General features: G+C 41.9%; 1 protein-coding gene across 4 annotated transcripts in view; it reads right to left on the minus strand.

Moving 5' to 3' along the window:
* zdhhc15b (zDHHC palmitoyltransferase 15b) overlaps positions 1–13,526 on the minus strand; it is a 123,800-nt gene that overhangs the window by 14,049 nt on the left and 96,225 nt on the right. For all 4 annotated transcript variants that reach the window (XR_014754788.1, XM_084697397.1, XM_084697398.1 and 1 more), the window contains 3 exons: positions 1,177–1,309; positions 873–999; positions 43–158 (listed from right to left, as the gene is read on the minus strand). Coding sequence is in view for 3 of the 4 variants with exons in the window: in XM_084697397.1 (XP_084553523.1) it covers positions 43–158; positions 873–999; positions 1,177–1,309 (376 nt within the window). In the remaining variant the exon portion in view is untranslated. The remainder of the gene's footprint in view (positions 1–42; positions 159–872; positions 1,000–1,176; positions 1,310–13,526) is intronic.

Raw genomic sequence — 13,526 nt, forward strand, 5'->3', positions numbered from 1 at the left:
AAACATTCCAGTCAGCCTCCCACTGCCCTGTTTCACACTCACCCAGGCAGCCTTCCTCTGATCCGTCCTCTTCCTCCTCCCAGCCCACCTCATTTGCCAGTAAGGGGTTCCTGGACTCACTTTGGCTCTTGAGGGGGAAGTAATGTCCATTTCCTTGGCTGAAACGTAAGGGCCAGGAAGTAAGGCTGTTACTCTATTACCTTTCTTGTAAATCGCTTTGGATTAAAGTGTCTGCTAAATGAATAAATGTACTCCTTCATTCATTCATTCATTCATACATTCTTCCGTCCATCTGTTTTTCTCCCTCCTTACATCTACTGTTGTAGATGCATGCAAAATTTCCAAAATATTAAGTAAGCATGCATATAATCTAGCCTGACGTTGTCATACTCATAATTCTAGTCAGAATATGAGTCTGAGAACTCTCCGTTGGGCTTTGACTACGGGGCGTGTTTCAAACGAGCCTGGAAAACAAATGCCTCTTCGCTCAATTGGATAGACCTACAACCAATCAGAGCAACGTAATATGTTGTTTGTTCAAAACGAATTCAACTTAAGTGCTCTTTTGTGACGTGGGTGATAACGTTACTGTTGATCATCTGTCCATCATCGTATAAAGCCTGCCCTGGCAATTTCATTGGTACGCCCAGATTCTGTTTTTCTGTAGCTGTTTCCCAATATGAGACCCTCCAGACCCAACTTCCCGACCACATTTTTTTGTGGGTGGGGAGAAGTTGGGCTGGCAGCCAGGCTACATATAATCTGTACGAAGGGAGCTATGGAAACCTGGTACAGTTAGCTACAAATCACAGCCTCCAAACATCTTACCAGGTACAGACAGGTACAGTATAAACCAGAGCCTCTTGCCTCACCTGGTACAAACAGGGATGAACCACAGCCTCTTGTCTTCTCCAAACACTTGCTCCAAGTTCCTCTTCAGGCCTACGTTGAAGCCGTTCCTGTCTGGACCAGTTACAAAGACTGGTGCAGAAAAGGCCTCTGAAGGAATAAGGGATATAGACAGTGACAAAGAAAGAGAGGGAGATGTCGGATTCAGTTGTAACTTTTTATAGGATAATATAGAAAGCCTCAAATTCAATATCGAACCCCTCCAGAATCCCTGTTAACATTCAACACCTCCCACTGGAAAAAAGGGAGATCCGATTGAACTCTTACCCAGAGTGGACCTGTTCTTGGCAACCAGCCAGCAGTGGTAACCAAATAGGAACATAAGACTGACGAAGAACATGAGTGCCACAAACATGAGGAAGAGGACATGGAACTTAGTGCGTCCGTTGGGCAGGTCCCCCTAGGAGAAAACCAGATAGAGCTGAAGATCAGAACATTTCCATAATTACAAAGAAACCTAGATGGATACAGAAATGGCTATAAAATGTGCACTACTTCAGCTGAAAGTACTGTCGTGGAAAAAACACCATACTGTTGTAATTATGAATATGGTTAATGATTATGGATTCAATGAAACTTGTAATCTCCTTTGTAGTACATGCTATATTATTGGAAACCAGATGCAAAGCTGTTGACTGATTATTGTTATCCCTAAATAATGGTAGGAGGCATAGAGCCCAAAATATAAGGTTTGAATAATTAAAGGATTAGTGGGGGAGAGGAGCATCTGTATGCTTTCATAAAGGACCAGGACGCATAGCTGTAACTTATGAGACATATTTGTGGCCTTACGCCCAGAAGCCGAATGCAGTTGGCTGTTCAAGGTCAGAAAGAGCCTAATTGGAAGAAGTGTCTATGTAGGAAAGTACCTGTGTTAAATCCCCTGACACAAGGGATCCGCTTTGTAAGATTACCTAATGTCTATGAAACCAACAAATATCGTACCATATTAACATACAATGGGGAGAAGACTATATAAGTTAAATTGTCCAGAGAAAACTTCAGTCTGATCCCGGGATCACGCTCACGTTCTATTGGCAATCTTTGTTACCTGAGAACCAATAAAACACTTTGCATCAACCCTGCTGAGTTCCAGTGCTGTTTTTAAATTTTGAGAAGTGACTGAAGACGTACAGAACTTTTGTTTCATCAGTACCAAGACATGTCTTTTGACAAATGTTCCCTTTGTTGAAAATAAAGTGAAACCATCCCGACTATATTTGAGAGTCCTCACTTTAAGAGAAGGGGGTACGTAAGAAAGCATGTTTACGCCGCATTAGAAACTGCTTTTACCGACTGTAATTATAACATACTGGCCTACATTTTGTGCCATTTAAGGCTCTTGTAACACAACATTAGACACCCAAAGTGAAGTTGTATGTATTGTGTGTATGTTTATGTGTATGTAACTTTATTACAAATGAAGAAAACCTGAACTGTGTGTTTACGTCTATATTATATAACTTGAATTTACAAATAAAGTAAAAAATTGACAAACATTTATAAATTCACATGTATTTGTCATTAGAAAGCGCTAGTTCTTCTCTTCAATATGGTATAAACAGTTCAGGTGCATGATTTGATATGAAAAATGCATATTAATACCATTCTACAGAGAACAGGGCTTTTTTATTTAGAGTTTCTCTTCTCTGGAACAGATTTCATGTTCCAATCTACGAGGGCTGGCGCCCTGGGGTCTAGGGCTACATCAAATACCCTTTTTTGTCTGCTAAACTGCTACACTAGTTAAAACTTTACCAGTGGGGACCTCACCCTCACTGTTATTGTAACTGTTAGTTGCTCCTTTGCATTCTCTAATTCATCCTCTCTTCTCTCTGTCCCTCCTCCACACGTCCCCTGGGGTGTGGGGGTTCAGCTGTCAACATCTACCTGGTCACCGGTCTGCCTACATTTGACCTGGTTGCCAATGGACATCGGTCTATGATGGTCTGCCAACATTGGACCTAGTCACCGAGTGGACATCAGTCCCCTTTGATGGACAACAGGGAGTTCCTGGTCCCTTCCTGTCCACTCAACTACTTGGCTGTCCTGTGATGCTGCGCTGATCACACACTCTGTGGTTACCACTGCTTAAACTGTCATTCGCCAACTTTGACCCAAGTTGAACATTGGATTTCTGTGTTTCAACACTGTGATGACCCTCCCCTTTCTTGTGCAACCATGCTGCCCAGGACGGGTGGGCGTGGTGTTATTAGCTCTTCAGGGCTAATTGGACACACCTGGGGCTGGTGTGTCTGGAGGCTTCAAGTACCTGCTCCAGGGATGAGTGTGGTGTCGCGACCTGAGCTGACCACCTGCTTGAGAAAGTTGTGACTTTGTAGTCAACATGGCTGTCAAATAAATATTTTTACCGGTCTAGTTGTGCCTACATCTCCCTTCGTTGATTACATCCTTGAGCCAGATGTAACATGGGGGCTTGTCCGGGATCATTGTTTGTTGAACAGACGGGTTTGTCTGTTTTGTCACAGTGAGTTGGGCGTGCGTGTCTCCTGGTCATGCAAGGAGGAGCGGTTGTTGGAGCTGTAAACCCCACATACGTAGGTACAGGCAGCAGTTCTCTATAGGGGGATCCGTTGGTTTATTGTTTTTTCTCTCTTAGTTTTTTTGTCACGGAATACATACGGGCGAGTGCGCACTGCCGGTGAAGCTGCCGTAGTAGATGATGAATATGTTCTTACTCACCGCAGTCGTTTTGAGCGTACCCAAGGTGATTGGGGTTCCCAGGAGATCCCTTTGGGTTATCGCAAGAACAGGTTCTATGCGGGTGACAGCTGTGGATCGAGCCGGGTTTGTAATTTTTGCTTCGAGGCAGGTCATTGAAAGAATGAATGCCCTGTTTGTAGGGCGCGGGGAGAGCTTTCATCGGCCCCTTGACAGGTTACGCCTTTTGCTTTGGCCACGACTGTTGTCGGTGGTAGGGCTAGCAGGGCTGACGCCATCACTGCTGTGCGGTTATTTACTGCCCCTGCTGCGCAGGCGTCTTTCCCTGTTGGTGGGGTAGCTGTTGGGCAGATTTTCTGTGTACATAGAAGCTTGTGTCTTCGTGAGGTCATGCAGCGAGGCCCCCCACTGAGCAGAATATATACACAGAACGCATACAGCCCAGACAGTAGGGAGACAGCAGCGGAAAACATGCTCAAATAGGGCTTGTGTGATTAACAACTACTTCACTTGTTGTACGTTCTAATGTATCAGTGCACTGACCACTGAGACCCGTTAAGGAAGCGATTCTGTTCAATTCTATGTTTGAACATGTCCAACTACTGTTCTTAAGCACTCTAGAGAGAGAGAGATTCTTCACTCATGCTAGCCACTCTGTTGTAGATTGGTGGCATGATCTGATGTCATGCTAATAAAACCGAGTCAACACTTTTTCTAATTGTTGTACATCCTTGGCCTGCCTGGAGAGACAGCTCATCCTTACAGTTTCCCAGGGGTGGCCTTGGCGGTGTGAATCTGGGTTCTTGCCTTATGTTACGTGTGTCTTTGGGGGGGCGTGATGCCCCCCCCCTGTGATAAAGGAGCGTTGGATTCTTTCATTTTGGGATCTGTGTTGCCTTTTTCTTCTAAGTCAGACACTGACAGTAATGTGCTGATTCCAGGGATCGGGTGGCAGGTTTTATCAGTCCCTCTGCATAACCTTGTGCTTTCCTCGGGTTTGGTGCAAGACACCGTGACCATGGGAGTTCGACCTTGTTTGCCAGTTGATGGGGTGGCAGTGGCTTTGGGAAACAACCTGGCTGGTAAGCATGTCTGGCCTTCACTACCATCTTCCCTGGTGGTTACTTCCTCACCGCTAGAGGGGAAGCCTGTCGTGAGTGGGGACCCAGAAGTGTTTCCGGTCTGCGCGGTGACACGTGCCATGTGTCGTGCTAATGCAGAAAGTGGTGAGGCTGTTGGTAACATCTCAGTCAGTTGCTTTCCCTGTGCCTGCTTTTCCTTTGTCTGTTTCTCACAGTGAGCTGGGGAAGGACCAAACGATCCTACACTACAGGAGTTGATTGCCCAGTATCTTTCTCCGACCACCAAGACGGAGTTGGCCAGGTTCTTGGAGATAGTGGGGTGCTACAGGGGGTGGGGTGACGACCCTCCCCTTTTTGTGCGACCATGTTGCCCAGGATGGGTGGGCGTGGTGTTATTAGCTCATCAGGGCTAATTGGACACACCTGAGGCCGGTGTGTCTGGAGGCTTCAAGTACCTGCTCCAGGGATGAGTGTGGTATCGCAACCTGAGCTGACCACCCGCTTGAGAAAGTTGTGACTTTGTAGTCCACATGGTTGTCAATTAAATATTGTTAACCGGGCTAGTTGTGCCTACGTCTCCCTTTGTTGATTACATCCTTGAGCCAGATGTAACAAACACCCATTGGCAATTTTCATCACGTATGACTGTATGCTTGTGTTCTGCAGCTCTCTTTCACCAACCGTCTTAAGAGGAGATCCCTCACTGAATTGCGCCTCCCAAGGTTTTTCCATGTATACCTTAAGGGTTTAGGTTGGGTGAGTAGCAGTTCTATGATGCGCATGTGATTTTTAATGTTGGATACCACTCATACACTAAATTGGAGAAAAAAATACCTGTATGTAGAATGGGAAACATCCCTGGCCCCACCTCTTACAACAACTCCAGTTTTGAGCATATATTCACCCTCGTGCTGCCTTCGGGTCACATGAACCAAAGGTTCATAACGAACCATCGTTGTTTACCCAATTTTACCCAATACAAAAGCAAATAAAAATTACTTTATTTTAACCTTCGCAATGTGGGGGGTCTGAGACAGCCCAACGGTTAAAAGAAAATGCTTCACTTTGTTTTTGTATGCGGTAAAGTTGTCGCAAACGACGGTGGGTCACAATGATTGATGGGTCAGAATGACCCGAACATAACACAAGGGTTAAGTCTTTGCTTGATGGCTCTCACACCTCATTGTGTGACTTACAGTTGCTTTGCTAGTTATATGTTGTAGTCAAAGTAAGGGTCAAGATGCAGTCTGATTAGTTGTTCTTATAGATAATGGTTGGGTATAAAAGGGAATGTGGAGCACTGTTCTCTTGGTTCTTCTCCTGGAAGTTTTTCTCCTCAATTTCTCCAACTACTTCTCATCATGGTAAGTAAGATTTCAAACCTTTATTTCAAACCAGTTTCCCCCTCGTTCATTAAAAGGTGCATTGTTGCTGCATAGTTTTGGTTGTTTGGCCAATATAAGAATACTGGCAAGGACTGAGCAGACATTGTAGCCATTTGCTCCAGTCTTTTACAGTGTAGGGGGTTGGCCAAACAACCAAAACTATTTATCTATGGTTTAAAGGAAGAAGGGAAACAGAACAGTGTATTAACATTAACCAGATAATGCCCATACCAATGACATTACAGTTACTTAACTCTATGGGTTCAATCAGAGCAAGAATGGTCAAAGTAAGGTTAATGAATTAGATATTTAATAACATTGCAAATGAATTAAAGAAATTACAAGGCAAACATGTAACAAAGTGAAGGTTTTAAATCTTGCCTACTCCACCACTATTATTGTAAATTAGAGAGTGAAATCAAGAGGTGAGGAAGGAAAAGGAGTAGGAGAAGCCAAAGCTGAGGAGAAACCCTCAGGATATCAAGAATCCACAGAATCCGATTTCACAGAAACAATGCTTCACAATTCCTTTCATACCAAACTATTATCCAGAGATCAACCAATCAGATCACATCTTGACCCTTACTTATCAACTTATGTAACACGGTTCATCTTTCGGTCCGGTTTTCTTTTTTTGACAGTTTTCAATTTCTTGCATATTACAAAAGTTATAAGTATAATATTCTTTCTTTACTGGATAGGAATTGTCATGTTTTCAACTATTTCTGCTTACCTAGCATTTTGCTAGTATTGTTAGTGTTTGTAAGTTGTTTTGTCGATTTTGCAGAGTTGCTCATTCAGTACGACCAACAAACACTTCTGGATATTAAGTCATCACTCGGTAAGGACTATTTTACAAACTTTAATTCCACTTTCCACAGTTCGTGCTCGGACTGCAGCGGGCTCTTTGTTCCGCCGCTTTGTTTTAGACGGAGGAGGAGAAAAAGAGGCTGACGTGCTGGAGTCCTCGTTCAAACTCATAAACAGAGCTTCAAACCTGCTTTTCCGACCATCCTACTCGCTAATGTTCAGTCGATCGATAACAAAATGGCTGAACTCAGGGATGGATTAACGAACAGGCCTACCGGGCCCAGGCCCAGGGGCCCATGAGCTTAGGGGGCCCCTAAGCCAGAGCCTCCTCACGTCGCTGTTATTAACATTATATTGATATGAATATGATGATATGAGACGATGCGCCGTAGCCGGTATATGCTAGACTTAATTCATTCATGTCAGTAACAGGGCCCCAGTAGTCCTACTCAGGGATGGATTACCGAACGAGCCTACCGGCACCAGGGGCCCATGAGCTCAGGGGGCCCCTAGACCAGAGCCTCTGCGTGAAGTCGCTTTTATTAACTTTGTATTATTATGATTGTAGCAGAGAGTCCACAGACAAAGCATGGTACCATCCACACCTTCCCCTACCCCCGACAAGGGAAGGGTCCTTCCCCTTTGTCCTTATCTCCCAGAGTAGGAGCTTCAAATTCCTGACCCAGCATGGGGTCAGGAACAGAGACCATGGTCTCACATTGTCAGAACAAAGGGAATTACTTGAAGGAACTTTCTTGTGTGGACTTACAAACATTTTCTAAAGGACTACATGGCTCATGGACACTAATTCAAGGACAGTAGTCGATGTGTTATAATGTGTTTGTCTCATTTACCTAGAACGTTGTTAATTGATGTTTGATTATAACTTCCCTTCAGGTATAGTTAAATCAGTCAATCTTGGTATCAAAATAATTGTATCATACTAACAAAACCAGTTATGAACGTTGTATTGTTATATTCTGAAGTTTGAGCATCCATGGACATTTGAGATAATGGAACTCAAAACTATCAGCCACTTCACACCTCTGGGCAGGTCCCAGGACAACGCCCAGGTGGAAGTAACTGACCAATGAGAGAGGTCACCTTCACAGGGATGACCCCCTGTTCTTTGGGGTATTTAACCCCCAAACGTACAATCACCCCCGCTCGTTCGTAGGATTAACTGGAGGTGCACACTCTAGTCTATTTCCTCATAACCTGCACATTCACTTTGCGCCCGGAACTTTGACGAGAGATTCCGTTTTTATTCGTTGGACATAACGAACCATTGACTCCGTTCTTCAAACCGACAAAAGTAACTGCGATTTGCAATATTTCTTACTTGTGACATATTGGCATGTTGTGTTTGAATTGTTGATGTTTGATTGTATTTTACAAATGATTTAACTTGATCATCGTTAGGTCAGTTTCCATTGATCGTCCATTGTTACTATAGAAGCCTCTTCCTCTCTACCTCTTCCTCAACTTCTCCCCCTTCACACGCGCTCTACGCAACCATTGTGTAGTGCGCTCGCATTAGAATTTAGGCCTACTGTACTGCTTTAGCCCAACTAACCCATAACTTACCTGGTATGTGTTCACTATAATTACATTCTCTTAAATAAATCATTGTGTATAATACTTGCTCATCTCTCACGTTTTATGATTGGCTCTACTTTCATAGAATTCACTACTTAAGATTAGACTGATTATTACGAGTGCTATTTTATTTAACAAGGTTTCCTCTGTCCCTTCCACGAATCAGAGGTGGTGCCCCAAGAACTACTATACTTTATTATAAACGAAGTATTGCTAATCTTAACCGTGTAAACCACACTACATGATGATATGACACAATGTACCATAGCCGGTATATGCTAGGCTTAAGTCATTCATGTCAATAACAGGGCCCCAAAAGTCCTACTGAAAAACTAAAGAATAGCCTAAACATTTGAAGATGTCACAAGAAAGAAACCATCATGATACCTGAGTGTTTATCCCCTCAGTTTATCTAGGACTTTAGAGGGGCTGAGTACTCCATGCAATATGGGCCCTTCAACTCTGTAGGGAGAAATCCAAAAAGCAAGTGCAAAACAATAGCATTGGAGCTCTGTCTAAGGACCCCCAACACACACACAAATGCGCTGTTTATGTGGCATTTCTGTAAAGTTGTTCTTCATGAAGAACCCATTATGATGTTATCCACCCCTGATCTGTCTGAATGGAGCCCCTCAATCATAACACATCATAAAATTTCACTGTATGATCGATTAAATATGTTTTACTGGAAGGCCTTAACTAGGACAAGTGAGATTCCTTACATGAGCTTAAAAAAAACTATTTTGAACAGTTTATAGAAAAAAAATATCTCGCGTTAACCTCGCGATAATTTTTTTTACGGCGTAACAAAACAAAAAAAAGGGGCAGGAGGGGCCCAGGGGGCCCATGGTTTCTTTATCCGTCCATGGCTGAACTAAATCCACGCATCAAATTCCAATCGGACATCAGGCACTGCTGTGTACTGGTGTTCGTTGCGACTTGGCTCGTCCCTGAGATATCCAACATGGCGGTTACCCCGTCGGGATTCACCATATACCGTCAGGACAGGACAGCTGATTCAGGCAAGCGCAGGGGCGGAGGGGTCTGTGTTATGGTTAACTTTATATGGGCCACGGATGTAGCGGTACTAGCATCTCTGTGCTCTCCTGTCCTTGAACTATTACAGTTTTTCTGAATTGCTAAAACACTAAAACCCATTGGCTGAACAAAGTTATCAGTTGCCTAAACTCATGTAGCTAATTGTGCAGTCTGTTGTCAATACCTTAAACCATTTCACATGGTAAAACACAATAAAACAAAAAACAAATCTCACATAGACTTTTCAGCAAAACTCTAAACACATTCTCATTCTCAAAACACATTCTGCACTCTAATGCACATGTCATCCATACTGGTAAACACAAATGGCAACAATCAAATAGAAATAGAAAAAACATGTCATTGACTAAACACAACCACTCAAAATTGATTTCACTTGTTTCAAATGATGTGACACAACCAATATAAGCCAGTTTAGAGAGCAAACAGGTGTTTAAGGTGGGAAAATATTCCTTGTGATGTCAATGACCCTGACCCAGCCCAAAGACAAGAAGAAGCACATTGATCACATGTTTACTCCTTTGATTTTTGTCCCTTTTACTGTATAGTATTGTATACTGTAGTACAGTGCATTGTAGGCTCTATACTGTACAGTGAACAAATGGTATGGCCCTGAACATTGTACTTTCCATTTGTTACCGTAACAGTACTAAATGCTCAATAGATGTAGACTGGTTGCAGGTTCATATCAACAAAGAACAAGAGTGAGTTGTGGGTAGTGAGATGCAGGGTATAGTACTCCGATATAGAAAATGAATGAAATAAAGAGAAACGCGTAACGAAACAAACAGATTTCCCTAATATTCTGCCCGACTCGTGTTGCCAACAGGGACGTTGTAGAGTGCCCTTTGGTGACAACCTATGCAATGCCAGTATAGTAGTGTATAGGGGTACAAGGAGGAGAAAAAACAAGAAAAATTGCAAAGAGCAAAGCAGAGTAGTAATTTCTGATAAATGTTGAGCTACTATGATAGAACATGTTTTTGTTCATCAAAAGACAATGACGGATAAATATGAAATTAGTTTTGAGATAACATAAAAATGTACTTCTCCTTGAGAACTATATGTTTTGAACAATGTGTTTTCAATTTTTTTGTGTATTGTTTACTGACTGCTTGATAGTGTATATCATTTTGATCACTTTGTTTATGATTTGGGAGCAGCGTTTGATTTTGAGCACAAGTAAATCTGTTTTGAAGCAAAAGTTTGATTTTGAGGACAGGTAAAACTGTTTTGAGGCGAAAGGCAGATAAGGCCACTGCTTTGGATGAACTGTATGAGGTTATCAATGGTCTGGAGAATGTGCACCCAGAGGCAGCCTTCATTGTTGTTGGAGATTTCAACAGAGCCAACATGAAGCCCTGCTTTTGGGAAGGCTGATCACACATCCATTCTTCTGCTCCCCGCATACAAACAAAAGCTTAATGTTAGAAAAATTTAAGATGTAACATTTATCCTGTATAAGAATGATTCGGTGTTTAGAATTCCTTGCGTGTAGAGAGAAGCCTACCCCAAAATCTGAACTTTGGGTAACATGAGGCATATGTAAACAAGGTGAACTGTATGAGAGGCCGTATAGGCCATAATTCATACTTGGTCTCACATACATGCCATGACCTCACATATATACCAGTATGCTCTCACATATATACCATTATACTCTCACATATATACCATTATTCTCTTGCACATAAACAACTTGGTCTCACATATGACACCATAACCTCACATATACACTATTATACTCTCACATATACACTATTATACTCTCACATATACACCATTATACTCTCACATATACACCATTATACTCTCACATATACACCATTATACTCTCACATATACACCATTATACTCTCACATATACACTATTATACTCTTGCACATACACTATTATACTCTTGCACATACTCTCTTACACAGACAAAAATACCCTCTTATATGTACCATCATACTAAAGTATGACAATATGTGTAAGAGAGATAAATAGTATATGTGAAACAGAATGATAGGATATGTAAGAAAGATTACTAGTCTATGTGAATAAGAATAGTTAAATGTGCAAGAGAGAATACTTGTCTATGTGAGAGAGTTTGATTGAAACGGAAGGCAGTTTGATTGAAATGGAAGTAGTACTGAATTCTCAGTTCCTGATTGGCTCACAGCCTTGTAGCCAAAGCAGTGCTTGCTAAACTGGAGCAACAAGGCACAATTAACAGTAAAACGACGCTTAAAATAAACATTTACAGTTTTTTGTTAGCAAGTTTAGCACGGTAGACATGATTTTTCATTTGATTTACCTTCTTTTGCTAGGCCCGTTTGTTTTGTGGAAGTTAATGGTAATGAGGAGGACATTACGTTGTTTTTTACAAATACAATGCGGTGTGTTCTTGACATTATAAGGGAAACTGACAGCATGGGTCCTGACCGCATGGTTTTGCAAAGATTATTTCGCGAGGTTACACACGGACAATGTTTTCCTTTATTTTGATTAGACAGCAGTTAGGAGGGAGTGACAATCTGGAAAGTTTGGGTGCACTTGAGGCTACGTATGCCTCAAGTGAGGACGACCAGGAAGACCATTTCTGATGGTCGGAGGTGCTCTTGAATCGAACATAGATCGTTGTCTCACTTCTAATTATTTCGAATTTTAATTTTAATTGATGATCGAACGAAGACAGGCATACATAGCCTCAAATGCACGCAAACTTTCCAGACTGTCACTCCCCCCTAACCGCTGGCTAATCAAAATAAAGGAAAACATTGTCCGTGTGTAAGAAGCAAACTCGCTAAATAATCTTTGCAAAACCATGCTGTCAGGACCCATGCTGTCAGTTTCCCTTGTAATGTCATGAACACACCACATTGTATTAGTAAAAAACAACGTAATGTCCTCCTCCTCATTACCATTAACTTCCACAAAAACAAACGTGCCTAGCTAAAGAAGGTAAATCAAATGAAAAATCATGTGTACCGTGCTAAACTTGCTAACAAAAAACTGTAAATGTTTATTTTAAGCATCGTTCAACTACTTGTTTTAATTGTGCCTTGTTGCTCCAGTTTAGCAAGCACTGCTCTGGCTACAAGGCTGTAAGCCAATCAGTACCTGAGAATTCAATACTACTTCCGTTTCAATCAAACTCTCTCACATAGACAAGTATTCTCTCTTGCACATATAACTATTCTTATTCACATAGACTAGTAATCTGTCTTTCTGTTTCACACATACTATTTATCTCTCTTACATATATTGTCATACTTTATTATGATGGTACATATAAGAGGGTATTTTTGCCTGTGTAAGAGAGTATGCCAGTTTATGTGCAAGAGTATAATAGTGTATATGTGAGAGTATAATAGTGTATGTGAGAGTATAATAGTGTATATGTGAGAGTATAATGGTGTATGTGCAAGAGTATAATAGTGTATATGTGAGAGTATAATGGTGTATGTGTGAAAGTATGATGGTATATATGTGAGGTTATGGTGTCGTATGTGAGACCAAGTCGTTTATGTGCAAGAGTATAATGGTGTATATGTGAGGTCATGGCATGTATGTGAGACCAAGTTGTTTATGTGCAAGAGTATAATGGTATATATGTGAGAGTATAATGGTATATATGTGAGAGTATAATGGTATATATGTGAGGTCATGGCATGTATGTGAGACCAAGTATGAATTATGGCCTATACGGCCTCTCATAGAACTGGGCTGATCTATCTTTCTTACTGGAGAGGACATAAAAGAGGCTGGCCTTATCTATGTTGGGTGAATCATGTGGTCAAGCTTACAGGGGTCAAAAGGCACACACGCACACACTCAAACACGCACGCACACACGCGCACCAGGTCTACGCAAGGAGCCAATGAAGAAGAGCCATGGAACATTTGCATGCCTTTGTCCTAACCAATGACTGTAAAGAGTGGGGCTGCTTAAATAGCTAGCTAGCACAACATGCTAGCAGACAATCTTGTAGCACAGTGGCGTGTGATGTTTTTG

This window comes from Hypomesus nipponensis, chromosome 1, assembly GCF_054491055.1.
Source record: "Hypomesus nipponensis isolate SF chromosome 1, ASM5449105v1, whole genome shotgun sequence".
NCBI classification, from domain to species: Eukaryota; Metazoa; Chordata; class Actinopteri; order Osmeriformes; family Osmeridae; genus Hypomesus; species Hypomesus nipponensis.